This window comes from Ovis canadensis, chromosome 4, assembly GCF_042477335.2.
Source record: "Ovis canadensis isolate MfBH-ARS-UI-01 breed Bighorn chromosome 4, ARS-UI_OviCan_v2, whole genome shotgun sequence".
NCBI classification, from domain to species: Eukaryota; Metazoa; Chordata; class Mammalia; order Artiodactyla; family Bovidae; genus Ovis; species Ovis canadensis.
Window position 1 is genome coordinate 81,279,430 of NC_091248.1, and position 27,463 is coordinate 81,306,892.

At 46.0% G+C, this 27,463-nt stretch overlaps 2 protein-coding genes across 6 annotated transcripts in view; one reads left to right on the top strand and one right to left on the bottom strand.

Annotated features, from left to right (window-relative positions):
• The window catches only part of SCRN1 (secernin 1), a 91,154-nt gene that overhangs the window by 43,454 nt on the left and 20,237 nt on the right, over positions 1-27,463 (top strand). For 2 of the 5 annotated variants that reach the window (XM_069588102.1, XM_069588105.1), the window contains exons 4-9: positions 2,887-3,089; positions 3,987-4,181; positions 6,615-6,780; positions 15,104-15,284; positions 17,587-17,746; positions 20,991-21,796. In XM_069588102.1, the coding sequence (XP_069444203.1) occupies positions 2,887-3,089; positions 3,987-4,181; positions 6,615-6,780; positions 15,104-15,284; positions 17,587-17,745 (904 nt within the window). In that variant the 3' untranslated portion in view covers position 17,746; positions 20,991-21,796. Of the gene's footprint in view, positions 1-2,886; positions 3,090-3,986; positions 4,182-6,614; positions 6,781-15,103; positions 15,285-17,586; positions 21,797-27,463 lie in introns of those variants that run through there. The other 3 variants (XM_069588100.1, XM_069588101.1, XM_069588104.1) reach the window with 2 other exon arrangements.
• The window catches only part of WIPF3 (WAS/WASL interacting protein family member 3), an 81,654-nt gene continuing 78,967 nt past the window's right edge, over positions 24,777-27,463 (bottom strand). Inside the window, exon 9 of the mRNA XM_069588097.1 lies at positions 24,777-26,956. Coding sequence (XP_069444198.1) covers positions 26,933-26,956 — 24 coding nt within the window. The 3' untranslated portion in view covers positions 24,777-26,932. The remainder of the gene's footprint in view (positions 26,957-27,463) is intronic.

Below are 27,463 nucleotides of genomic sequence, written 5' to 3' on the forward strand. Positions count from 1 at the left end.
TTGGCCCCAAATAAGCATTTCCGCCAGAATTTTTCCATAAAAAATAAGGATTTGAATTTGGGAGCATCTAACTCCAAGACCCAGAATAACCTGACCAGGCGCACATTTCTGAAGGATTTGAGTTATGCTAAAGGTAAATGTCAGAGCAAGACTCTTAACAGTTGATTGATAGTTAACTGTTGGCGCAGTTAATTTCAGTCCTTTTCCCGCTCCAGTCAAGCCCATGTAGGAGGTATAGCAGCCAAAGTGAAAGTAGGTGTGGAGGCCAGAAAGTCCCTGTTTTCATTTGGCATCACATGAATGCACCTCATCTAGGAGGGGAAATGTTGGGAAAGGCTTTAAAATAGGCCTCTTGATGGTGGTGACTTGTGGGCCTGGATCCAGAGGTACAGATGCACCTCTGGATCTCAGGTGGAGAGGATGCGACCCTTTGTCATCTGCAGCTTTGCCAGTGGTCCTATTCTGGGCGCATGGCAGGGAGACCACCTGGGAATGGTCAGGTGGGACAAATGGGGATCTTTTCCCCATGGTCCTGGCATGAGGGGTTTAATCAGAATCATGTCTGTGGATGAGTGCAGAGGCCCTCCTGCAGACACTGCAGAAGGCACCAAAGTCAGTGTGGGGTGCAAACGGGCAGAGCAGGAGGAGAGTAAGTTAGAAACTGCAAAAGAGGGCCTTTCTGGTGGTCCAGTGGTTAGGACTTTGCCTTCCAGTGCAGGGGCCACGGTTCCATCCCTAGTTAGGGAGCTACGATCCCACATGCCTTGGGGCCCAAAAAAAAACCAAAAAACAAAACAAAAAGCAAAAGCAATGCTGTAACAAATTCAACAAAGACTAAAAATAGTCCACTTCAAAAAACACTTTTTGTTTCTAAATCTTTAAAAGAAAACCTGTGAAAGAGAAGTCACAGCTGCCAAAGGTGACCTTGCTGTCCCTGGCTGGGTATTCACAGGCTCCTCCCAGTGCTTGTTTGCACGGGTAAGTGGGGCCCTGCAGAGGCCCCGGGTGCATGCTGCCTAGAATGACCAGGAGCCATCAGGGACCTGTGGAAAGCAGGAAGCGGCCCTCCTGTGTGGCCAGCTCTTGGCTGTGAGAGGTACTTGCCGCACACTTGTTCGCTCTGGACCTTCGAGGTGAGGTGAGTGCTTATGTCTTCTACTCCTTTTTGGAGAAGATGACACGGACCAACAGAAGAGTCCACTACTTCCATCTTCTAATGAATTTTTTCTTATATGACTCCCCTAAGGCTTCAACTTCTCAAAGCATTGCCTTGTCATCAAGGCTTCCTAAGTAAGCTTAAATTGAGAAATGCCAAATGAATTGGTATGTAATTATCTCTGAAAATAAGCCTGTTGCAAAGATAAATCCGGATCATGGAGTCCCATTATCTCTTCGTCTCCCTGGCAGCACAGTGCATTGTCCCTTCAGGAAGAATCAAACTGGGTGAATTTTAATAGTAATTGCATCTTAAGTTGAAAACTCACCCAGAACTGGCCTCTGCTGCCATCTTAGTAGGGTTCCATTGCCTCTGTTCTGAGACGCCACGCTTCTGTCACCAACATTACAATTTGAATGAAGAGATGAATAAAAAGAAATTTACTGAGCACCCATTACGTGCCATTCTCTTTCAAATCAGCCTGAGAGGGAAACAGTACTGTTTTTCACTTTACAGACAAGACAATAAAGGTTTGAAAAGGTTACTCATGGTGGATAACAGAGGCAGAATTAGAAATGAGGTCCCTTTATCTCTGAGTCATTTGTTTTTCTGTCACAGTCTGCTGTGTCTGAAAACTTGCTGATCACCTACTTGGTCCCTGGTGCCAATGCCATGTATTTTCATGTTCATTATCTCATAAAACCCATCTTCCTAGTACTCAGTGACGTAGGTGCTTATTTTACTGGTGACATAAAACCGAAGTTCAAATATATGATATAACTTGCTCAAGTTACACGGCTTCCCAGGTGGCGCTAGTGGTAAAGAACTTGCCTGCCAATGCAGGAGACATAAGATGTGTGGGTTCCATCCCTGTGGGAAGATCCCCTGGAGGAGGGAATGGCAGCCCACTCTAGTATTCTTGCCTGGAGAATCCCATGGACAGAGGGACCTGGGGGCTACAGTCCCTGGGGTCACAAAGAGTCAGACACGACTGAAGTGACTTAGCATGCAAGCATACAGGCTCAAGTTCCGTAGAGGGCGGTCTCTGTGGTCTCTTTAAGGAGTCTCTTCATTGGAAGGGCTGGGAGAAGATGGCTGTTTCACTTTGGAAGAAGTTTGTCCTTTTGAATGACTGAAGCTGAAAGTCACACCAGTGGAGGTGGGCTCTATATAGAAAAAGGACTGGTCTTGTCCTAACCAGCCGCCCATTCCTAAGGAGATGGTGGGTGAATTACATTCACAGAGGACAGTGGCTAGCTACAGAGCACTTCTATTACTAACCCGAATACCTGGTGTAGAATCCTAGAGGTCAGGGCTGGACTGGGCAGAGGTTTCCTTTTGCCCAGAGGCAGGAGGGAGAACAAGCCACAGAGAGATTCTCTTGTTAAGGTCTTCTACGAAGCTGGCCAGCTTCAAGGGAATCAGAGTTAGAAAATAGAAAAAGAGAAATAGCCAAGCTTCCTTTCAAGAGAGAGAAGCCACTGGGCTCCTGACTGTGTGGAAAGGGCGTGGCCAAAGACAGAAAATGCCCCCATGATTCTGAATGGAATGTCTGCTCTGTATAGTGAGTTCAGATGCTGTTTATCTGTTTGTGTATCAGCCTGAGTATTTAACGTAGTTATGCACGTCGGCATTCTTCATCACTCAGCTTGGTCCCAGCCTTTGATGCCTGTGCTAATAATGAGGTGATATGAAATGACAGAGGTGTACTTCTGGTCCTCTTTCTTCAGGCTTGGTTTAGAGAGAGGGGCAACAGCTAAAGAAGCCTTAGACGTCATCATCGCCTTGTTGGAAGAACATGGACAGGGTGGGAATTATTATGAAGATGCAAACTCCTGCCACAGCTTCCAAAGTGCATATCTGATCGTGGACCGTGAGGAGGCCTGGGTGCTGGAGACTGTAGGGAAGTACTGGGCTGCAGAGAAAATCACAGGTGAGTGGGGGTGGCTGGTGGGGAGTTTCAAGGCCAGGAAGAGCTAAGGCCATGGTGCCTGGACTTAAGACCCTCTCAGTGCTACATCCGCAGGCTCTAACGTGCTCCTCGTTTCTGGGCACCCAGATGCACACACATTTGCACGTACATGGCATTATTTTAAAACAATTCATTATCGGGAATTCCCTGGTAGTCCAGTGGTTGGGACTCCATTCTGTCATCGCCAGGTACCTAGGTTCAGTCCCGGGTTAGGTTACTAAGATCCTATAAGCCTCACAGTGTGGCCTAAATAAATAAATAATTCATTATCAGGGTCACTGTGTTTTTCTAAATGTTGGGGCCTGAAAAAATCTGAATGAAGAAGTACCATATTTTAAGATTAAAAAGAAAAAAATATATATATATAGATTTGAGCAGAGGGTAGTAGTTAAGCGAGACTAACCTGGTGAGGAGAAATGTCCGGAGCTGTGACATTCGTGAGTCTTGTTAGCAGCACAGAGCCTCTTTCAAAGAACGTTTCACTTTTCTCGTGGATAGTAAATGCTTGGGGTTTAGTTTGTCAGGTCAAGTGACTCGCTCATTGAAAACGTGATAAAATGTGTCAGGGCTGCTCAAACCTGCTGCTGCTAAGTCGCATCAGTCGTGTCCGACTCTGTGCGACCCCATAGCAGCCCACCAGGCTCTGCTGTCCCTGGGATTCTCCAGGCAAGAAGCTCAGACCTTCTAGGAGATCTTAAAAGAAGACCAAGGACCTTACGTTTCTCTCTTCAGAAATGGAATTGATTCCTCCATATAGTTAGAGTCAAGTTGCAGGGGAGAGCTGCCCTGTAATGTCCATTTCTTGATAAAGTCTTTATAAGTCTATTTCTAAATAGCTGGACTTTGTATACTTTACAGAGGGAGTCAAGTGTATTTGCAATCAGCTTTCGCTCACGACTAAAATCGACGCAGAGCATCCGGAACTCAGGAGTTATGCTCAGAGTCAAGGTTGGTGGACGGGAGAAGATGAGTTTAATTTCTCTGAAGTTTTTTCTCCATCTGATGACCATCTAACCTGCTGTTCAGGCAGAGACACCTTAGAAAAGCAAGAAGGTGAGTTGGGGTGTTCCTTACAGTTCTCTCTCGCATACCGTTTGTCTTGCAGCTGTTTCAGAGACCTTGTTTGAACTTAGGAGAATAAGCAAAGAGGAAAAGTGGAGAACAGACCTTGTCCTGTATACAGAAACTGACTTGTGCTAAAGTCCTTGCTGTGCAGTCATATGACCACAACTTGTATTTATTTTCACATGACGCTTTTTTATCCATGGATGTTTCCTGCTCCCATTTCTCCTTTAAATGCTGATGTCACTATGCTTGTCTTTGAAACACTTAGTGCAGCCTTGCTTATACCTCAGTATTTGTACATTTGATGTATCTCCTCTGTATATCTTCCTGTTTCATTTGCCTGCTGAGTCTTGCCATCAGGGGTGCTATCTTTTATTCACCTTAGGATCCCCTTGTGATGCCTGTTATGGCTCTTTGTTCCATGAACACTTGTTGAGTCAAATTGTTGAATTCCTTTCATGAGCCCTCTATTTCCCACCCGATATTGACTTAGCCAGAATCCATTTTTAGGTAAATGTGGTGACTGGTAGCTTGTTACTTTTGTGCCTGAGTGGAAGACCCTTCCCTATAAACCACAATGGCCACATTTTATATTTGCTGGTGAGACATGTGTTTTGTGAGTCAAGCCTTTGGTGATTTAGAATAGGAGTTGACCTGTTGGTAGATGCCTGTTTTTTGTTTTTTTTTTTAAGATGCCTGTTTTGTAAATAAAATTTCCCTGGAACACAGCTGCACCTGTTTATTTTCCTATTGTTTATGACCGCTTCCATGCCGTGTGGCAGAGTTGAGCAGTTGCGACAAGTCCAGCAGAGATTATAGGGCCCGTGTCTTTGTGTGTATATGTGTCTGTGCTCAGTCATGTCCAGCTCTTTGCGACCCCATGGACTGTAGCCTGGCAGGCTCCTCTGTCCATGGGATTCTCCAGGCAAGAATGCTGGAGTGGGGTTACCATTTCGTCTTCTAGGGGATCTTCCTGGCCAAGGGATTGAGCACGCGTCTCATGAGTCTCCTGCACTGGCAGGCAGATTCTTTACCACTGAGCCATCTGGGAAGCCCTCTAGGACCCGTAAGGCTAAACTGTTTCCTGTCTGGTTCTTAAAGAAAAAATTGGCTGACTCTTAATCTAGAAGAACACTTTAGGACTTTTGCTATAAACTTTATTAATATATTCTGGGTAGAAAGGTAAGAAAGTGTTTAGAAATGAGAATCTTATAAAAAACTACAGTTTTTAATTGAAAAAATCTAACTTGGTGAAAGTATAATACATAATACCAATTGTAAAGTAGTCCTGCCTAAAATATCAAACATTGACCTGATGCAGCTTCTGGATCTAGCTACTAGTTTGCCAGAAATTCAGAGGATGGAGGAGAATATTAATAACACCATCTGCAAAGTGCAGCTTAAAAAGTCCAGAGTATGGGAGACTCAGGAGAAATGGCCAAGCAAATAAAATGCAAGGGGGGAAAATGAGAGGCAGTGGTTAAAAGAGTTTTAAGAGACATTATCCATCTGTCAGATCCTGGTTTAAATCAATAGATTCATTTATGAGACAGGGAGGAAGTTTGAACCCTGGATAGTTGAAGAACATGGGGACTTGTCGTTAATATTTTTAGGTGCAATGTATTATTATCCATGGAGATATTTACAAAGAGGATATGAGTTGTGGTAGCAAAGTTTAAGGTACCTTTTCCCCATGTATTGCTTTGATTTGATCTTTATGAATACAGATTGAAAAAATACCATTTTAATGAATTACCAACAGAGGGAGAAAGTGAAGAACCAGAATTCTATGTAGGGAAAGATTTGTTAGTCTGTTTATCTGAAGTCAGAGCCAATAATCCTTATGGTTCTCAATATTTGAAAGACTTCTCTGTGTGTATTTCCCACTGTGGAGAGGTCATTCCCTAGATATAATATTAACTCTAACCAGCAGGATTATACCAGAGAGCTCGCTTGGTGCTCTGCATAGATTGTATACTTATGAATATCATTCTGTTGCATATGGTACTAGTTGAGGAATTGCTAAGTGCTGTAACAAAAAGACCCCAAAATAATGTGGTTTAAAAAAATGCACCTTTATTTCTCTCTCCTAGTCCAAATGTATATAGACAGTCCAGGGTGGGTGGGTTGCTTTACCTCAACATGTGACTTGCTTTCATGGTCCACTCACTGGCATCTCCCAGCAAGCAGGAAAGGAGGGAGAAGAATGAAGGGCAAGCATTCCTTTTTATGGATGTGATGGGCGAGTTGCACACATCATTTCTGCTTACCTCTCATTGGTCAAGATCTATCCTGTGACCACACCTAAAGTAGGGCTCTTCTGTTCCCAGCTGTAATTTCAGAGGTTCTGTTACTCAAAAAGGAAATAACTAATGGATTTTGGTTAGCCGCTTGCCTCCTCCCTCTCTTTTTTCTTTGCAGAAAGCATCACTGTGCAGACCATGATTGATGTCCTACGGGACAAAGCCAGTGGAGTCTGCGTGGATTCTGAGTCTTTCCTCACCACAGCCAGCATCGTGTCGGTCCTGCCTCAGAGCAGAAGCTCGCCATGCGTCCACTACTTCACCGGGACCCCAGATCCTTCCAGGTTTGTCCGAGACATAGTCACACAGCTGGCAAGTGTGTGCTTCCCCTGAGAGCTCACCCGGTAATCACACCCTGAGTTCCTGCCCTTCCCTATATAGTCACATTTTTCAGTATCACCATGACCAGTGCCGTACAAGAGCTGTGAAAAGGGAAGTTCTTGGCTTTTATCACGTAGTGTTCATCACAATCATGGAGGCAAATTGTTTTAAATTCAACATTTATTAATATATATTATGGGCCAGGCATTGTGTGCTGTATATGTGATGCAAAGATAAATAAAACTCAGTGAGACAGAAGAGATAACAGGAAAGCTCAGGATTGATCAGAAGCACCCGTTGCTGTGAGTTAGAGAACAAAATGGCCCAGAGACAAGGTACATTGCAGCCACTTCAAGGGCACTGGCCTCTTCTCTAAGACACTGTGTTTTAGGGCATTGCTTCCTGCCCACACACCTCAGCAAAGGGCTTGTGGCCTCTAGAATAAACCACTTGAAGTTGAATCCCACCTCCGTCACTTAGTATTAATAGCCAGTAAGTCCCTTAACCTCTCTAAGCTTGTGCCTGTCCTATACAGTGGGCATAATCCCAGACTGTACTTTTTTATGCTTGTTGGGAGGATTAAATGAGATAATCCAAGTAAATGCATAACAGGTTTAGCTATTATTTTAGACTATCTCTGGTCTGCCTGGCAGACAGCAGCCCTTCTCAGTAACTTTCAGTCCTGCACGCCAAGATCATGCCATTGGTAACTTAGACACAACCATCGTGACTTCTAAACGATCAGAATCACTTGAGGGGAGTTTTTGAAAACTACAGATGTCTTAACCCAAACCTTTTGTGTCAGGAATTTTAAGGTGGGCTTAGGAGTCTGTCCAGTAAGTCTGATTCCTAAGTCTGATTCCTCAGGCTCTAGAAGACTGCCCATTCCAGCAGGATCTCTGGTACTTTTCACATGTTCCATTGGCTGATCATCATTTGAGTATCGGGTGTCAAACCTTTGACTCTGCTACCAGGCAGTCTGTAGCTGTTTGATTTCATTCCCTTTCCAGCTGAAAATACTTAACTCTCCTCTTCTTGTTTCAGGAATACAGGCAATGGCAGTGCCCAGCTAGGGACTGTGTCTTAGATGACTCAGAGGAGAAGCCAAGTACCTTCCCTGACTCTTTGGCCTCCCTGTCCCCAATATAAGTAGATCTTTCTAGCAGGACCTATTAAATCCTGTATAAACTGTCCTTAGTCTTTCATTCACTCATTTATTCATTCAGTAAGCACTTGTTAGGTACCTGCTGTGTACCAAATATTATGCTTATTGCGTGCTAGAGACTAACTGTTTACAAGATAAGAGGTGGCACAAAGAAGGCAGTGAAGGCGAAACTTCACAGAGGAAGAACTCTTGAGCACTGGTGTCGTGAGAGGAGGGGTTTGTTAGGTGCTGAAAGCAGGAATGACCTTCTGGGTGGGAGGGAACAGCATGTGCCAAGGCACAGAGGCATGAGCCAGCACGGCGCCCCTTGCAGCTGTGCATCCTTTTATGTTTGAGTTTCCATCCGTCTCCCCACTCCCCCAGTACCTCCCAAGCCCAGCGTGGGCCCTCTGCTGGCCTCTAGCCAGGAGCCTCACCCACTCAGCAGTATTCTAGGCAGCCTCTCGGGACACGCCTCTTGTTTGACTCTTTCTCTTGATTTGATCTCCCCGTTAGGAATGCCTGGTTCTGTGATCCCACTCCCACTCCCCTTTTTGGTCGATCAGATCTGGGGCTCGTCCTTCCTCTCCCGTGTGGATGCTGACCTTGCTTGCTGGTGGCTTTTGTGAGCACTCTGTGCCGGCCCACAGGGATACATATAGGCTTTCAGAGTCTGTCTGGAACATCCTGTCAAGGTCTTTAGACATTGTTCTTCCGGGAAAGGAGCCTTTGAAGGAGCGGGTTGAGCTGAAGAGCGACCACAACAGCCCCCTTGGTTCCTGACTTCTCAGACACCTGCTCCAGCTGTGCTTAGAAGAGAGCTTTGTGGTGCCCAGATGTGAAGATAAAGTAATTCTGATTCCTAGGCTATAGAACACAGCCCAGTACAATTCTAAAAATGCGCTGAAAAATAGCTTTCTAATATCTAAAAGTGAAAATTTCAAGTAATTTTAAAAGAAAATTATTCATGGTTAAATTAATTGAAAAGACCTTAAAGGCTATTAAGGGCTTCCTGGAAGACATTCATTTTTATCATCTATGGTTAAATGAACTACATTGCCTACTGTGACTACAGAACTGTCATAAATTTTTTTTCTGCTATTCAACATTTCAATGTTTCTTTGTAATTGGGCATCCTCACTATTTTATATTTTGTCAGCAGGGAGCATAATTACCTACTCTTGGGTTTTAGGTAATAAAATTAGGGAAATTTTAGCCGGCTTCTACTAATGCTACAAACAGAGAGATGTTTGCAGGAAATAGTTTCAGAGCTGTGGCCTTGCAGAAGATTATGCTCAAAGAAGACTGTTATTTATCCTCCCAATTAATGTTAGAAACCGATGGACATGATCTTACTGTTGTTCTGTCTGCTTCAGCACTTCTTGGCTCTTTGCTCACTATATTAATTATAGATCCTTTTCTCAAAATAGCTTGTTCTCATAGTCCCCTTTTTTCTTCCTCCTTACCTCCTTTCTCTCCCTCCTGATTTGTACCAGGTATTATGTAAGTTTGAGAGTTGGAAGCAGATACAAAAGCCAGAGTTTGAGAGATAGAGGGAGATGAAGAACTTTAATTTTATTGAGTAGGCAAGTTCCATCATGTGATATATTCTGATGAGTCAGCTGGTGCCTCGATCATCCGTATAGTGACACTGATGGGCTCTAGTGCACCAGTTCTAACCATTTGCTTCGTGGAAGCCAGTATCTGTTAAAGCTTCATCGGTATCAAGGATTAGGAAGGGAAAGAGCAGAGAGGTAGCTTTGCATTTTGAGACAGTGTAATTTCCAGGTTCCATTGCTGTGTTGGGAGTTTGTGAGAGCTGATGATGTCATGTCTGCCCAACCCTGTGTTCAGTAATGTCACATGGGTAGCTTGAGAGGGGCCCCAGTGAGTGTGTTTACACTGTGGAAGTCAGCAGACACTATGAATTAGGGCTTATTGCTTCCACTACTTAGAAGCTCTCACATCTGAGAAAACACAAATATTTAAGATACAGGAGGATAAACCAAGTGGAGGAAAGAATTAAAAGTATTTCCATTTTAAATATTAGAAGGCTGTTTACCAACCCATTCCTTTAATTGCATTAGGCCATGTAATTCAGCCTGGAAAACAGAAAATAGGGAGGAAGTTCTAGGAAAAGAGGGTCTTTGACCCACTTTATGGCAGGGAACTGGAGAGATGCAAGGGATACCGGGTGTGTGTGTGTGTGTGTGTGTGTGTGTGTGTGTGTGTGCGCGTGCGTGCGTGTGTGGGTGTGATGCAAGGGATACGGGGGTGTGTGTGTGTGTGTGTGTGTGATGCAAGGGATACGTGTGTGTGTGTGTGTGTGATGCAAGGGATACTGTGTGTGTGTGTGTGTGTGTGTGTGTGATGCAAGGGATATGGGTGTGTGTGTGTGTGTGTGTGATGCAAGGGATACGGGGTGTGTGTGTGTGTGTGTGTGTGTGTGTGTGTGTGTGTGTGTGTGTGTGTGTGTGTGGTGTTTGCTTCCTCTTCTCCCAGGTACTAGGCTTGAGAGTCTGCGTTGCATCAGTTGAGACTGTCTCATCTGGTTAATTCAAATGTCAGTGACAAGTGGAACCTTTTCATTATTGGAGATAATGTTATAGACACTGTGGTTTATATAAATACAGGGCCGCAGCCTGCATGGACGACACCCAGCTGATGACCTTGTGTAAAATAGCCCTCCCTTTGATTTCATTCCTAACTCTCGCAACAGTATCTTTTTGCTCTCTCCCACCCCACGGTTTTTGACTTTTCACAACCTCGCAGGGTATCTGGATCCAGTCCAAAGGGTGTCCCAGGCTCCAGAAGTACTAGTTTTCTTTCCCCAAGTGGAAACGCCCTTCACAGATAGGTTCTGCTCTTAGCCAGTGGCTTTAGCTATGTATGTGATTTAAGTGATCCACAGCCAAGCAGGGATGACCCATGGATGAACCATTCAGAGGGACACATGAAATTGAGGGAAACTGGTTCTTCCAGGCCCATATCAGATTGGTTTAAAGTTTAGCAGATTCATCCAAGCAGGGCCCTTTGTGCTGCTGTTTTTGTGCGAGCAGATCCACCAGGGACTCTGGGGCAGAAGTTAAGCCCATCACTCTGGGAGTTTCTGCATCATTGGTAAGAACACAGCCATGTTTTAAGTAAGAAATGTGAGCTGGCCAGTCATACTAGAGGTCTGTGTCAGAGTCAGCCATGAACCGCTCTCGGGGTGTTCAGTATGAGTGATGAACTGGGCCCCACCGTGGCTGGGTGTGCCGGGAGGGGTTGTCATGACCCACACGGCAGTTCAGCTTTGCCGCTGGCTGGATATTTGGCCTCGATCAGTCATTTTATCTCTCGGAACATACATTCATTCAAGTGTCATTTAAGAAGCTACCGTCTGAGGTTCACTTTTGGGAAAATGTCAGAGTATCTTCTCACCTACTTGTATTTGTAATGTCATTTTCTGTAATGTTCGGTAAGAAATCAAAACATTTGGAAACCACTGAGTTTTCCATGTTGCCCTTCTCTGGATCTATAGACATAAGTGATCAGGTTGGAATTATAGATAATTTCCACATTCTGGTATATTATTGCAGTTTATTATGGCAATAATTTTATTTATTCAGTCTCAAAAAAGAATCTCCCTTTAACCATTTGACGGTAAAATAATCCAGCTGCCAGTGCAGGAGCCTCAGGTTCAGTCTTTGGGTCAGAAAGATCCCTTGGAGGAGAAAATGGCAACCCACTCCAGTATTCTTAACCTGGAAAATCCCATGGACAGAGGAGCCTGGCGGGCTACAGTTCATGGGGTTGCTAAGAGTTGACACGGCCAAATGAGCACAACCACCTGATGAATACATACTTCATGTTTTTAGCAGCTGAGGATGCTGAGTTCCTTATAGACTTTGGAAAAAAGATTGGAGGACTTTGGCTGCTTTAGAATATTACAGAAACCTCATCATATTATTAACTTACTTATTTTTAAAGTTAATGTGGATGGATGGGAGGGATAAACATATAGTCCCTCTTGTCTTACACATGCCACCAGACACTCTCTCACTAATGTTAAACTAACCTCCACATGCCAATGAGTGTGGACCGGCTTGAGGTTCCATCAGGCAGGGGGTTTTGACATTTTTCTGTTTTTTTTTTTTTTTTTTTTTTTAACTCTGCTGTTATCTTGTGTACTGGGTGCAGAAGACCACAACTGTGCTTACCATGAACTTCTTGAAAGCACAGGTTCATAAGCCTCATGATGTAGAAAGAGAAATAGCACAATAGCTTTAGCAGCTGAAAGGGAGAGATCATCACAGCCCATTGAGAGACAGAGAGGAAAAATGATGGGCCCCGCAGCTGGTCAGAGGTCATGAGGGGACACAGACCCATATTCGGAGTCCAGCCTAATTCCTGGCCCTGCTGTGGTGAGGCAGGCAGACCTGGGCAGTTGCTCAGGAGGACCCGGTGCCATGGTTCTCCCCATGGGGCCAGTTTTAGGATGGTCCTGAGCCGCATAGTAAGTAAAGCACCGAGTTCCAAAAATTAAATGACAGGCTTGCCTGTGAAACCTGACTCTCACTAGGACTTTGGAGAGGTGGAAAAGAGAGGTTCCGTTCGGGGGATTGTATGAGATACAGAAGTGAGCACCGGCTGTGTGGCCTGGGGCCATGTGAAGTGGGAGAACCGCTGTCCCAAGGGGTCTCCTTGGCAGCCCAGGCTCAGCAGCTCTGCTGGACACTGCTGATCCTCTGACTCATCATGGTTGAGCCTGCCCCAGCCTCACCGCCAAGTCCAAGCTCAAGCCCATGGGAGCCCTGGCTCTGACCCCTCTCGGTGCAATGCCAGGCCTAGGGAGGAGGTGTGAACTATGCAGGCTCTGGGCTGCAGGGTCTCAGGAGATCTCAGTGCAGGCCAAGCAGGCTGCAGGAGGCTTCTAGTCTGCTAGAAGACAGTGTGCGCACTGACTTTTCAGGAAACCCCGAGGGCTGTCAGGCCCAGAAGGGTAGGACGTTTGCCTGCTGTGAAGCTGCTGTGTTGTCTGAAACCAGAGGTGCCAGGAGGCAGTTCTGGGTATCTCTCTGCTGGACTCTCCCTTACCACCACCTCCTCTATCCTTCCCCATCCATTACCCTCTTCCAGTAAACCCTCAAAATACCCTCAACTAAATGACCAGTTGGAGAATTCGACTCCATGGGATCAAAATTCTGTAGACATTAAAAATTTTTGCATTATTTCCTTCCACTTTCAGCAGTCACCCACTTGACATTCAGGAGGAAGGAAGAGAAGTGCTGCGTTTTCAGGAGGCAGTCACAAGTGGTAGTGAGTGTTCCCTCTGTACAAGGTAGCTCCTGGTTTCTCAGGGAGGGAAGGATTTTGGGAGGACGTGGCCTTGTGGAATTAGGCCCAGCCCATGTGCCCGTGCCTCATACTTCTCGGTGGGCAGAGCCAGTTTCCTGTATATGTTTGCATCACCTGCAGAGACCAGCACTTAACCAGTCCCACCCACTTTACCTGGTGGCCTCCCTGGCGGCTCAGACAGTAAAGAATCTGCCTGTAATGCAGGAGACTCGGGTTTGATCCCTGGGTCAGGAAGATTCCGTGGAGAAGGGCATGGCAACCCTCTCCAGTATTCTTGCCTGGAGAATCCCATGGACAGAGGAGCCTGACAGGATACCGTCCATGGGGTCACAAAGAGTTGGACACAACTGAGCAACTAAACTTGTTTTCACCCACTTCACAAGCTTAGGGTGCAGCTGCTTTCAGTATTCAAATGAAATTAACACGAGCGGGATCTTTCATGCTGTGATCACGGTCTTTCTCTCACCTGAGTCCTTTTCCCTTGATAACCTCAGGAAACTAATCTGAGGGTTCGCTGCTGGTTACTGTTGTCTTTGGTTATGCTCCTTAGACCTGGATGTCATTAGTCTCCTGGGGACATTAACAAGCAGGTTCTAGTCAGCAGGATGGGGGTGGGGCCTGAGAGTGATATTGATGCTCAAGTCCAAGGACACAGTTTGGGTGCAAGGGTCATGGGTTCCCAGCGCTTTGCAGATGGTTGTGTATGTGAAAATGTGTGGCGCACTGGATAGCCCAGGGACCTCGGGGTTCAGGGATTCAACTTCCCAGCTCACTTCTCACCCATTGGAGGCACAGAGTGGGTCAAGGTGCACTAAGTTAAGAGGACAGAGAATAACCCCAATCGAAGCCATACACTTGTCTCATTCTCTCTGATTGCTTTTGCAGGTGCCCCCGTGGTGTGATTGAACACAGGCCACCCTCGGGGCCCAGAGGTGCCATGCTCCCCCAGAACACTGCTTTGATTGAGCTGTGTTCTTTCTGGGTGCAGAGCTGGGAGAGTAAAGCTCTCTCCTTGCTGTTTCAGTCAGCTGTGCTCGCCACAGACCCCATCGGCCTAGAATGCCAAGACAGTTTCTTAGATACCCAGCTGTTTCAGGGTGTGTGCACATCGGGTGTGTTGCTGTGTCCCCAGGTATGCACAGGTATACACACGCATACATGTGCACACACACATGGGCACTCGCATACAAAACCGTGTCCCTAAAGTTGCACCCCTTGTGCCAAAAGAGCCGAATCAAAGAGTTCTTGCTTCAGCCGCCTACTATGCCCTCGGCTGCCCTCTCACACAACCAGACTTCTGTTCTCTATGGCGTGCCCTCTCTGGGGCCCTTGGGGTTCTGTTTTGGTCATCTGTCTTCATCTGTGCCCTCCTTGAGTCTGTCAGAGATATTCCAAACATTTTCAAATAAGGTAGAACCAAAAAAAAAAAAAAGATGAGGTCTCAGACGCTGCCTTTCCAGGGGGCCTTGTTCCATGGTCCATGGTGGCGAAAGACTGACTCACATCGGTGGCCCATTGCACCCTTTCCTTAAAACACCGTGTGTTTTCATGGAGCTGAAAGGAGCTCTCAAAAGGCCTTCCCAGAACAAAGCTAGTCTGTGTCGATGTCTCCTCACTGTAAATAGAGCACCTTGCAGCTTATTGTCGGCAGTTAGTTTTATTAAAATAATCACTAAAATATGCAGTTGGCTCTCTCTCTCGGGAGGCACCCGCCTGCCACCCACCATGAGCTGACCCCCGGAATGTCTGCTGTCCTCAGGCCCTGAACCTGGTTTGGCTGAAGTGCTCTCCTTTCTCTCCAGGTCCATATTCAAGCCTTTCATCTTTGTCGATGATGTAAAACTTGTCCCCAAAGCACAGTCTCCCTGTTTTGGGGACGACGACCCTGCCAAAAAGGAGCCTCGGTTCCAGGAGAAGCCAGACCGCCGGCACGAGCTGTACAAGGCGCACGAGTGGGCCCGTGCCGTCCTGGAGAGTGATGAGGTGAGCCTGAGTGGGGGCCTGGGCGCGGGTGAGGTCACCAGGAAGGAGACCAGAAAGCGGATAACAAGCTCATCATTTTCCTCCTCTCCAGCTAGTCTGCTTCCAGAAACCCAGGCCCCCGAGGCCCTCGCTAGAATGCTGGTGGTAATTGTTCCAGCCAGCCTCTCGAAACCCAGTGAAAGCAAGCCTCCACTTTTGATGTTCAAAATGCAGTGGCCTAAGAATATCCCTCTTTTACTTACTGTCCACCTGGGAATAACAGAAATGTGCAGTACTAGTTGGGAGAACTGGTTTCCTGTGGTCAGAAATTGTTTGTATACTTTTGGAGGTAAACAGTTGTATTATGGCAGCACTTTAAAGACGGAATCATAGTTTTGTGGGTTTTTTTGCAAGTGATTCTTCAAAAAATCGCTGGAGATGGTTGGTGGTGATGGTTGCATAACTGTGAATGTATTTATGCCACTGAACTGTATGCCTAAAAATGGTTAAAGTGGTAAATTTTAAGTTCTGTATATTTTTTTTCATGTAAAAAGTTTTAAAATTAACTGTCAGTTTTAAAATAGTTCTTCTTCAAAGTGCAACCCTCCTTCCTCTACCCAAAACTTTGGTTAATAAAGTAACATCAGTTCAAACAAGAGAAATATTCAATATATGCCCATAGCAGCCGTTAGTGATAGGCTTTCAAGTAAAATCCAAGCCTATATGTTTTTAAAACAATTTTGGCTATGTTGGGTCTTCATTGCACATTTCTCTCTAGTTGTGAAATGTGGGCTCTAGAGTGCAAGCTCAGTAATTGTGGCACACGGGCTTAGTTGCCCCATGACATGTGGGATCTTAGTTCCCTGCCCAGGGATTGAACCTGCGTCCCCTGCACTGGGAGGGGGATTCTTAACCACTGGACCACCAGGGAAGTCCCCCCAGGTTTCTATTTTGCTGACAGAGAAGGAAGGAACATAGTTGTTAGATGCTCATCTGCTTCCCAGGCATTTATTTAACAACTTGTGAAGTTCCATTTTGTCTTGAAAAGAGGGACCTCATATAGGGAATTGGTACACACATTTTGCATGGACTGGGTAAGCTTATTCTCTTACATCTGGTATAGTGGGCTTTCTAAGAAGGATAAAAAGAAGGACAACATCAACAGTAAATCCAAGGGAGTTCAGAAAGCATCTCTGAGAAGGGTAGTCTCCCTGTTTCTAGACCCTGCTCTTCTGTGCCCCAGAAATGACCATTCTGACGTGCAAAAGTCACAGAGTTATTCGATATTTGTCCTGCCTGCCAGATGTGTCCCCGGAACTGGAATGCTGCCACTACACTGCACTAGCTCTGTCCAGGGCCGCCTGCCCTGATTGCTGATGGTGCACGCTTTAGGTGGATGACAGTGTCACTCCCTGATGCACAGTTTTCTGGTTATTTGGCAAATGAAGGCAGAGGTAGGAAGGCCTGTGTGTTCTGAGGCATCCTACACAAAATTTCTAAGAGGTGAGGTAGATGAGGCTGGGTGGACTTTGAAATTTGGAAATGACCATTGGTTTGAGTTAAGGCAGCACTGGGAGATGGTGGATGAATGGTAATACCTGTTTCCCTGTTCTGGGAGTAACTGGACAAACGAAAGCTTCTCACTGTCATCCACTGTGAATGAGTGACTCTCACTTGGAAGAAGAGATGTCACCCCTTCAGAAGAAACAGTAAATTGGGGATAGACATGCCATTCACGGATCCATTTATTCATTCAAAAGGCATTGTTGAGAGTGCCTCCTCTGTGCGATGGAGGAACATAGAGATCAGCCTAGTTCTTACTCCCTGGGTGATTGCATCTAACAGGAGACCCAGGCAAGTAGACAGACCGTCACAAGACAGGAAGAGAGCAGCCATGGCAGAAGGAAAGGCATTGGATGGGGAGCCCCGGGGAAGGGCACTCTGACGGTGGGCACGAGCTGACCAAGTGTTGGCAGGGAGCAGGGTGGCCTGTGCAGTGGCAAGGAGTATCATGGGTCGGAGGAAGGCAGCTAATTCAGTCTGGCTGCAGAGAAAGGAGATGCAGGAGGCAGGGCAGGAGGTGAGATAAGCAGGAGCCTTGTGGGCTGCAGAGGGCCTTTCCCACTGTCACTCAGGAGTCTGGATTGCATCCTGAATGCAGCGGGAACTCTGTAAGTATTCCGGGTGGAGCAGTGACATCACCACATCCTGAGTGGCACCCCGTGGCAGTCCTGCAGGAAACCCACTGAATGGAGTGGGGGTGGGCCCTCAGAGGGCTTTCAGCATCCACTCCAGTGGCCCCGACTCTTTTTATCCTTCTCAGGAGCAAGGTCAGAAGCTGAGGAAGACGATGCTGGAACTAGAGAAGCAAGGCCTGGAAGCCATGGAGGAAATCCTGACCAGCAGTAACCCCCTGGACCCCACCGAAGTGGGGGATCTCTTCTATGACTGTGTGGACACGGAGATTAAGTTCTTTAAGTGAAGTAAGCGTTCCCTTTCCCCTTCTTATTTAAAATTTCCCACCTTACTAAATTACCAGCAAAACAAACCACTCTCCTGTCCAAGTAAAATGAGAAAGTTGAGATGCGTCAAAGTCACAGTCCCCTTGTGTTCTGCCTTGAACCTTACAACGCCGCCCCCTCCTTCTGCAGCGTAGACCCCCTCCTTCTGCAGTGTAACGTGTATCCTCTTGCCTGTTGTCTGATCGTATGACTGTGTGGATTTTAAGCTGCTATTATTGTATTTCAGTGACAATGGACACATTAGCCTTTTCATGGGAGGACTAGAGTCCATCAGAGCCATGGAAGACAGGCTCCATGGCGCCGAGTTTGCGGGAAAGGCAAAATCTCTTGGAGTCTTACTCTTTCAATAGCGATTTCTTTCAGGTTAACAAAAGGCGTTTGTCTGGCCCTGAGCTCTGGTGTGTGTGTGCCCCAGGGAGGCTTCCACTGAGACCCTGAGCACAGGCCAGTAACACAGAATGCCCCCGGCTGTGTCTTCTGAGATGCAAAACAAGGGGCAAGGAATGAAGGGGGCTCCGCTGGCTCCAGGCACAGCTCCTTCCGGATTCTCTTGATCCGAAAGAACCTGTGCACTGCGCTCGCTCGTGTGCAGTGGATCCACACAGATGGCTTCCGCTTTCTGTGTGAGCTGAAGCCTGCCCACCCCCTCATCCCCGTAGGGATTCAGGGGCGGCTGCACAGGTAACACTCCTGATCAGGGAGTGGCTCTCCTACCAGGCAAGGGGCTGTCCCTGCCGTTCACCCGCCGCGTAGATGCGCTTGTGTCTTGAAATGATTCTGGGCCTAGTTTAGAATTAATTAAATGGCCCTGTGGCAGAGTTCCACCCCACAAAGCTGCAAATTTCTCAGCTAATGAAGGAAGGAAAAGGAGAAACTTTTGGCTGTTTAGATTCCAGTTAAAGTAGCTGGAATCTGAGCAGCCACCCCATTATCTCAGCAGAGACTTTAATTAAACTGATTTGTTTCCCATGTTGTGGGCTCATGAAGGATCTAACTTACCAGCAGAGCTCAGGAGAGCGTGTGAAGAAGACCAGATGGGCTCAGCACAGGGAAGACAGAGGGCAGGAAGGCGACAGATGGATGGAGAAGCATTTCACTCCAGGGGACAGTCCCACCCCCACCCTTCCTGCCCAACCCTGTTACAGCCCACAAAGCCGTGGAGAAAGCACCTGGCTTGCCCTGATCTTTCCCTTTATTCTTCACGCCCCACATGGCCTGGTAGCCACTTTCAGGCTAGTAGCTGAAGTGGGCAGGTGGTGGTGGTGGCAGGGGTCTTACCTCCAGCTATTGAAACTCTCAACCACTCTTGACATGCACAGAGGCAGAGATGAGGAGGAGAGGTGTACATGTTAATACAGCAATGGGTGGGAGGGCTGTGGCTTCATTTCTCCAGCCTGACCTGCACCATCTGGGCCTAATCACCTTCACTGGTGATAGATATTTGCAAATGGAAATACTATGAATATCAGGAGTCTTGGAAGTGACTTCCAGTTAGACTCGTTTTCCAGCTGCAATGTATCATATGCCACGAGAGCTGGAGAGGAATTGGGCCCCAGACACAGACATAGACACTGAGGGTCACAGGTGTCACTGGAACAAATCTTTTTTTCTATTAGCTCCCCTCCAAGGGTGTAGGCATAAGAGCACTGTGAATTTTTTGCCCAGAAGTTTTGAAAATGTGAAACCTCTGTGAGTGATGAGACATGGGAGCAATATTTGAGCCGAGAAAACTAACAGCAATCGTTCACAGCAGCTTGTGGTTGCTGAATTTTGTCTGGGCTTGGTCTGGGCTTTCAGTGAGAGCTTAGGGTCTCCTCTTAGGTGGCATGGCCATTCTGAGAGCATCTGTCTACAGCTGTTGAGTGGGGAAGGGCAAGGCTTGAGGATGACACAGGCACCTCATCCCCTCCCAAACCCACCTGCTGAGTGGTTATTTAAAACAAGATGATGCAAAAAACCACTATAAAATTCCACCACATGGTCTCTCCTTCCCCTGTCATAGAAACAGTTCATCAGACCTGGCATGTCTGAGATACCCAAGGTGGTTAGGGGTTTGAGCAAAAGAAGTCTAGTGAGAATAAATTACCTAGAGGTCCAGCTTTCATTATTATGGGCCAAGCAAGGCCACGGGATAACCCAGCCAGCCTTATGCTATTACCCAGCCATTGTGCAGTGGGAAACAACAATGACCACTTCTGTTAAGGACATTGACCTTAGTCCAGCAACCCAGAAAAAGGCCAACTATAACTAAGAGTTGTGTGGGTTAATGCTATTATCACAATTGTGATGCCACTGTCTTACCACTAGAGGGCGGGGCAGCCCTTTTCTGGCAGAAGTTAAAGAGGCTGGGATGCTTAGACTTGTACAGAGGTGTACAGTTAAAGCTTGAATAATAGCAGTGGACAGATTCTTTGTGCATTGGGATGCGTGGGGAAAGACAAGAAGAGAGCAAAGAATCTGCTGATGTGGATGTTCGCTTCTAGTGACAGTAACAGTTTGAAATATGCAGTTGGATTTTGAGGACACTTGCTGAGGGGGATGTTTGTTTTTAAATGCTCCTATCAGACTCTGTTTTTAAACGCTCCTAACAGACTCTGTTTTTGAAAAATGCTTATCATTACGTGGATAATTTCTTAAGCAGGGATTGATTTTCTAAAGGGAAAATGAATATATGCAAGGTGAACTATGAAAATTAATGTTTAAAGGTCAGTGTGTAAATAGCTTCCTAAAATGCCATTTGTGTATCCATTACGATTTGGGGGAGGGGAGGGGGCTGTGCACACCTTGTGCGGAAGGAAGACGTGGCCTTGAAGGACAGACTCTCTCCCCTGTTCTCATGCCCTATAACCAAACATAAGCTAGTTAGTCTTGGGTAGTAGATGGGATTTACCACTCTAACTAAGGAGGAGCAGAAGCTCCAGTAAGAGTAAATTAGCAAAGCAAAAGTAGTACTCCTTCATCCTTGGAGATGGTCTGGAATTTTAAGTAGAGTAAGGACATATTTGAAACTATGGTGATTCTTTAGTGCCCAGTAACATAAGACAGTGTTATTATTAGAAAGAGTCATTCTTATAAGCTAACAGAGCAAGTGTGTGCCTATTAGATATTAGCAGTGAAGTTCCTTCACTTTTGGATGGATTATTAGGTGTAAAAAATAATCATCAATGAGGCAAACTCCTTTGCGCCCTGCTGTCATCCCAAGCAGGTCCAGTTATTACACAGTTCTGCCCAGCCCGGCAGGAAAGCCAGGTGGGGCCAGTGTATCTGTTAAGAAACCACGGGCTGCATTCTTGACTGAGGAGGAGTCCGGTCATCTCTGGAGAAGGTCTTCAGGGAAGCCACTGGTGGTGCCGAGGTTAAGGCGTCTGCCTGCAGTGTGGGAGACTCAGGTTCGATCCCTGGGTCGGGAAGATCCCCTGGAGAAAGAAATGGCAACCCACTCCAGTATTTTTCCCTGGAGAATCCCATGGATGGTGGAGCTTGGTGGGCTACAGTCCACGGGTCGCAAAGAGTCGGACATGACTGAGCGACTTCACTCACTTTCCCGTGGGGGCGGGGCAGGGGCAGGGGCGGAAGGGGGCAGGGCCGGGGCGGGGAGGGGCGGCAGGTAGCCCCGCCCAGCGCTGCCTGTGCTTCCCTGTGGTTGTTGTGGCCTTTAATTCCACGTGGTCTTAAGTCCCAGCTCCTCTCCTGTGGTTTGTGTCAAACGTGCTTTATCTGACTGAATCCAAACATCCCAAGATGTCCCGTGCGGATTTCTCGTGGGGATGAATATGTATATGTTTGCGGTCATGTTGTGAGAAGTTGAATGTGCGAGCTGGAAAATGCTAGGGGCAGGGAATAATAAAAGAGGAGAACCTTGCTGTTTCCTGCAGTGGGAACTGACTGTCGTCTTAATAGCCTTTTGTACAAATATCTACAAACCAGATAACTTTCCCATCCAGTGCTTGCCCTTGGAATTGTCTCTAAATACATCAAACATACAATAAAAAAGTACTGAAATTAATGTCACAGGGCCTCTTCTATCTTGTGTTTTATTAATAAATGCGAGCATTGGCCACAACATAGAAAATGTATGAAAGGGGAAATATTTTATGACTGGAATCTTTGGAAAACCCAATCAAGGTAAGCGTTTTCTTCATTTATCCATTTTGTTGATAAACTCACTCTTTAAAATAAACATAAAACCATGACATACCACCTCACACCTGTCAGGATGGTTATCAAGAAAACAGAAAATTAGTGTTGGTAAGGATGTGGAGAAATTGTAACCCTCTGCACTGTTGATGGGGATATAAAATGGTACAGCTGATATGGAAAACAATATGGAGGTTTCTCAAAAAATTAAAAAGAATAAAGCCATATAAGCGAACAATTTTATTTTTGAGTATATACTCAAAAGAGTTGAAGGTGGAATATCTCAAAGAGATTTTTTTACACCCATATTCATACTAGCATTAGTCATAATAACCAGAAGGTGGAAGCAAGCCAAGTATCCATCAATGAATGAATCAATGATTCGTATAGACAAGCAATGGGATATTCAGCCTTATAAAGGAAGGAAACTCTTGACACATGCTACAACAAAAATGAGCCTTGAGGACATTATGTTACATGAAATAAGCCACTCTCAAAAAAAGTCAAATATTTGATTCCACTTTTATGAATTGCCAAGAGTAGTCAATCTCATAGAGCCTGAAAGTAGAATGCTGGTTGCTAGGTGCTGGAGGGGTGGGAATGGAAATGGGGAGTCTTTGTTTAAGGGGTATTGAGTTTAAGTTTTGCAAGATGATAAAAGAGTTCTGGAGACTGGTCACACAACACGGTGAATTTGCTTAACACGACTAAACTGTACAGTTAAAAATTACTAAAATGGTAAATTTTATGTTAATGGGTAGTTTACCAAATTAAAAAAAATCATCAGAATGGCTGGTGCCATCTATGCCAAGTGTCTTTATTTTAAAGCCATAGAGGCTCCATTAGAGGAAAGAATGCCACTTAAGAAAGAAACCAGCTCTTCTCACTCGGTGACCTAGAAATGCCAGGTTACTTCAATGATTCTATCTCCATGTGACAGGGAAATGCAACTGAATGTCTTGTTCTTGAAAACAGGACGTAGTCACTGGCAACAAATGACCTATGTCAAGGTCAGAGTAAATGACGACCCCATTTATATGACAAGGAGCTGCTGACTCTATTTTTATTCTCAGCTCTTTTTCCATCAACATAAACTCCGGCAAAGTTCCAGGGTAACAGAGTGTGTATTAGTTTGCTAGGGCTGCCATAATGAAGGACCACCAACCAGGTGGCTATTTATTATCTCACAGTCTGGAGGCTAGAAGTCCAAGATCAAGGTGTTGGCAGAGTTGGTTCCTTCTGAGGGTTGTGAGGGAGAACCTGTCCACACCTCTCCCCTACCTTCTGGTGGTTTGCTGGCAATCTTCAGCATTTCTTGACTTGTAGAAGCATCACCCTAATCTCTGACTTCATACAGCATCCTCACTGTGTGTATGTCTGTGTCCAAATTTCTTTTTATAAGGATACCAGTCACATTGGATTAAAGGTCCACCGTACTTCAGTAGGACTTCATCTGAACTTACATCTGCAACGACTCTATTCCTAAGCAAGGTTACTTTCTGAGGTATGGAGTTAGGAGTTGAGCATGGGAAGTTTTGGAGGGTGCAATTCAGTTCGTAACAGGTTCGTGAAGGATGCCAGGCCTCCGGGGGCATGGTCTGAGAACCTGGAGCTTGCTTCTGGAGTCCACAGCCCTTCCCATTAAGTTGCTCCCCTTCCCCTTCTAGGCACCACCTCTTCTACCCAGAACTTCCAGTTGCCTGGAACTATGGCCACTTCCCCTCCTCCACAGTCAGTGGCTTTAGAGTTCATCATCCATTTTGTCAGTTATCCTGGGCCATTCATTGCTTTTCTTCTCCACTCAGATGGGCCCTTTTGGTCATGTGAGAGCTTATCTGTGCCTCTCCTAATAAAGACAGCAGATAAAACAAGTCAGGTCCTTAACTAATTCAGATGCAAAGTGTGTAGCAGCCAACTTTGAAATTAGTTTTTAGATGAGATTTATTTCAGGAGCATCTATGAATTGTAATTACTGCTGTCTCCTTGTTATCCCAGCTGAACTGGGGATCTGAGCAGCTCAGTGAACGTCTGAATGGAATGCCTGGGACACAGCCAGTGAGAGCTGAGTGTGAGACTGAATGTGTAGTAAGCAAACTGCTCGTACCCTGCAGTGTGTATGTGTGTGTGTGTGTGTGTGTGCGCCTGAACACACTGATACCTGGGTCTGTTGTGACCTGAGGGTTGAAGGCTTGCCCAGGTGTTATGTTACTCCATCTTCACCACTATACACTTAAGGACATATTTATGCCTGTATATTACAGATGAGGAAACTGAGGCATAGACTGGTTAAACTTGTAAGATGCAGAATCAAGATTCAGATCCATATTTTCCCTGAAGCCAACATACCTATCAGGCAAACCTTATCTCCGCTGTACCAGGTTCCAAAGAGGCCACCTGAAGACACTATAATGGAGATGGTGTTGAGGCTGCTCCACACAGGAGGTTTTTTAAGGCATCTGCTAAGCTGAGGGGGTGGTGCTAAGTGTATTTCAAGTTGAAAGCTGCTCCATTTCAACACAAGTTAGCAGAATTTGTAAGCATGTTTGATATTAATAAAAGTGAATAAGTAGTGTTATCTACTTGTTACAAAATACATTTGATTTTTTCCCTTGCTTGGTTTTCTCAAATACCCATTCGTTTAATTAGCTACAAAAGTCAGGAAAACATTCTGTAGTTTAGTTCAGCTGTAGTATAGCTCCAAAAAGAAAGGCCCCATTTCTAACACAGAATGTTACAGCAAGTGCTGGGTCCTGTGTCAGTATCCTGTCTGAGCCCTTCTAATCCTTAAAGATGGTTGGCTTAGATTGGTGCTGGCGACCGTCAATCGGCTTTAACAAGTAAACAACTGGAAGCATTCCCACTTATTAAAGTTTATTAATACAAAGAAATGAATCTGCAGAGGGAAGATCAATAAATAGAAAATACACAGGAAACACTGGGAGAGTCACAGACCACAGCGCTGGGGAGATTACTCGAGGATGGGAGGGGCACTCTGTTTGAGTTTGTGGTCCAGAGGTGAAGAATTTGTCCTGCCGCAAGAGTTCAAAGGGCAGGAATTCAGTGCTGGGTCTGGAGGAGAGATGTGATGCCAGATTCCTGAGATTTTTCCCTAATTGCAATTTTTGGTTTCTGCACATTTCTTCCCTCTGACCTCGAATAGTTTAATTTTGAATTTCTATCCCAGTGGTGCAGAACATCAGTGTGTAAACACCTCATCGGGGCAGGCAGTCTACTCTGAAGGTAGAACGGCTTTGGTCTAGCGCCTTCTTAATCATGATTGTTAAGAAACCCTTGTAATTATTTTGTACAACTGGGAGAGAGGTGGAGTGGATAGTGTTATATTTTAAAAGTTCTGACCTTTTGGAAAGCTTGCAGAACCAATAAGACAGATCAGGTATATGCACAGCTGATGACCTGCAAAAGCTTCTTTTTCACTGATTTAGCTGTTATAGTTTGGCGTGATTTATTCCCCAGGTAAGGGAACTTGACGTTGCACAGTGGCTTCTGTTTGGAATGAGAGAGTACGCAACGATGGTGGACACCATCTAAGGTCAGCCTCCATTCCAGACAGGAGGTGGTGGATGCGGTCACATGTTTGCCAAAACCCCACTAACGGTCTGTTTTCTGCGTATGGCGTGTTCTCGGCATTACATCCTTAAGGTGTGAGGGCATGAGTGGGCTGTTTCAAAGGAAACATTTTTCACTGTTTTCTTTCCACCTCTCCCGGATTTCCTTTAATCTGCAGCTGTTTTGAGCACAGATGAGGGGTCAGTCTGCTTTTTTCTATTTTTCTCTCCTTCCTCAGTCACAGCTTTCCCTCCAAGGATGAGGTCAGGCAGCAAGCAAAAACACACTTTCATTCCCTTGCCAGCCCCAGAAAAAGGGCATGAGAGGAGCAGCCACAGGTCACAGCCAGTCCTGACCCATCCACAGGGCTAGCCGAACTCATATACTTTTCCCCCTGTAGTTGAGTGCCACCACAGGGACTGGGGCACTCTCAGACCAGCTCAGAAAGGTGCTAAGGTTTGCCTGATGGGTGGATCCAGGTCCCCTAAGGGTGGGCGGGGGACACTTGATATTTGAGGCAAGTATTTCAGAATATGTTTGAGTCGATACTTTTTCATGTCGTGCTTTCCATGATAAACTCTGCACTCAGGGGAGGAAAAAGAAAAGATCTCTGAGACAGAATTAATGATGACTTATGTAGGTTTCTAATTTGCAGGGAACATAGTGAAATCTCCTTCAGCTCACCTCACCCTGGCTGCCAGGATGGGGGCTCAGAGGGACAGGAAGGACCATAGCAGAAGCGTGGGCACGAGGGGCAGTGTAAACACTAAGGGCGTTGGCTACCTGCAGGACTGTTCAGTTACACAAGGGGCCCTGTGTTCAGCCTTGGAGGAACTGAGGCCACTCTTGCCTCCGATCTGCGTTATATTTACATGAGGCAGCAAAAGAATCCTTGTACTGCAGGATGGGAGCAGGATGTGGCGTCTCGTCCAGCGGGGGCTGTGTGGCGGCATCTGGGTGAGGGACACGCTACTCTTGGGGAGCTGCGTTGTTCATAAGGCATTACCTGGTTTGATTTTGCAGTTTGTGTGATGAGACTAGAAAAATCGTGCCAATAAGAAGCCATTGTGGATACTATGACTTTGGGAAACTAAGGAATCTTATAAAAACAGTTGCAAGTCTAGGGAGGGCCAGCCTGCAGACGTATTTACAGTCATGGAATGGACACTATGCGGTGGGACAGGGCTGTCACCTATGCCAAGGTGCACTTTTAAAAATGGAGAAATAATGTGCATGTGTTTTAAATCATTCAAATAATAGTTGACTATAATACTGATTTAAAGCCTGTGCAAAACACGTATTTACAATAAATGCTCCATTCAGAGCCTGCATGTCAGCTGAATTACGACTGGAGAATGGTGAGGTCTGACGTTCTCCTGGGGATGCCCACCCTGCCATATGGACCTCCAGGTGGCTCACAGGACGTTGGCTTCATCTGTCTTCTCACCGGAGCATCTTAAGGGCTAACTGTGGAAACACAACAGTGTTACCAGGTGGGGTCAGAGGTAAATGAACCATCCCCAGGGCTGGCTTTCCCTCATGCCTGCAAAGCTGCCCGGGTCCGATGGTTCCATCATATGCAAGGTGCTGATCTTCACCCAGCGGGTCGTGGGTGGAAAAGGAAAGTGTAGCTTGTTTCAGGTGGGGACCTAATGTCATCAGAAACATTTTAGGGACCATGTACCAGCAGACCACTTGACGGGAAGCTAAGAAAAGCTAAGAACTTGGTGGCAATCTAGAGACAAGGCAATGAAAAAGAGAGAAAGGGCCCCAGGCTCTCAGATTTCCAGTTTAGGGCTCCCAGCCTTGCATGGATCACTTGGGCTCTGGCCCATAAAAGAAGAGCACCCCCGGGGCTCTGTTCACCATGTCTGAAACTCCGTGATTTCTCTGGGCAATTTCTTTTTGCCTCACTGAAGTAAAAAATGAATTAACATGGTGTCCACCTAGACATAAAGATCTTGACTATGGGAT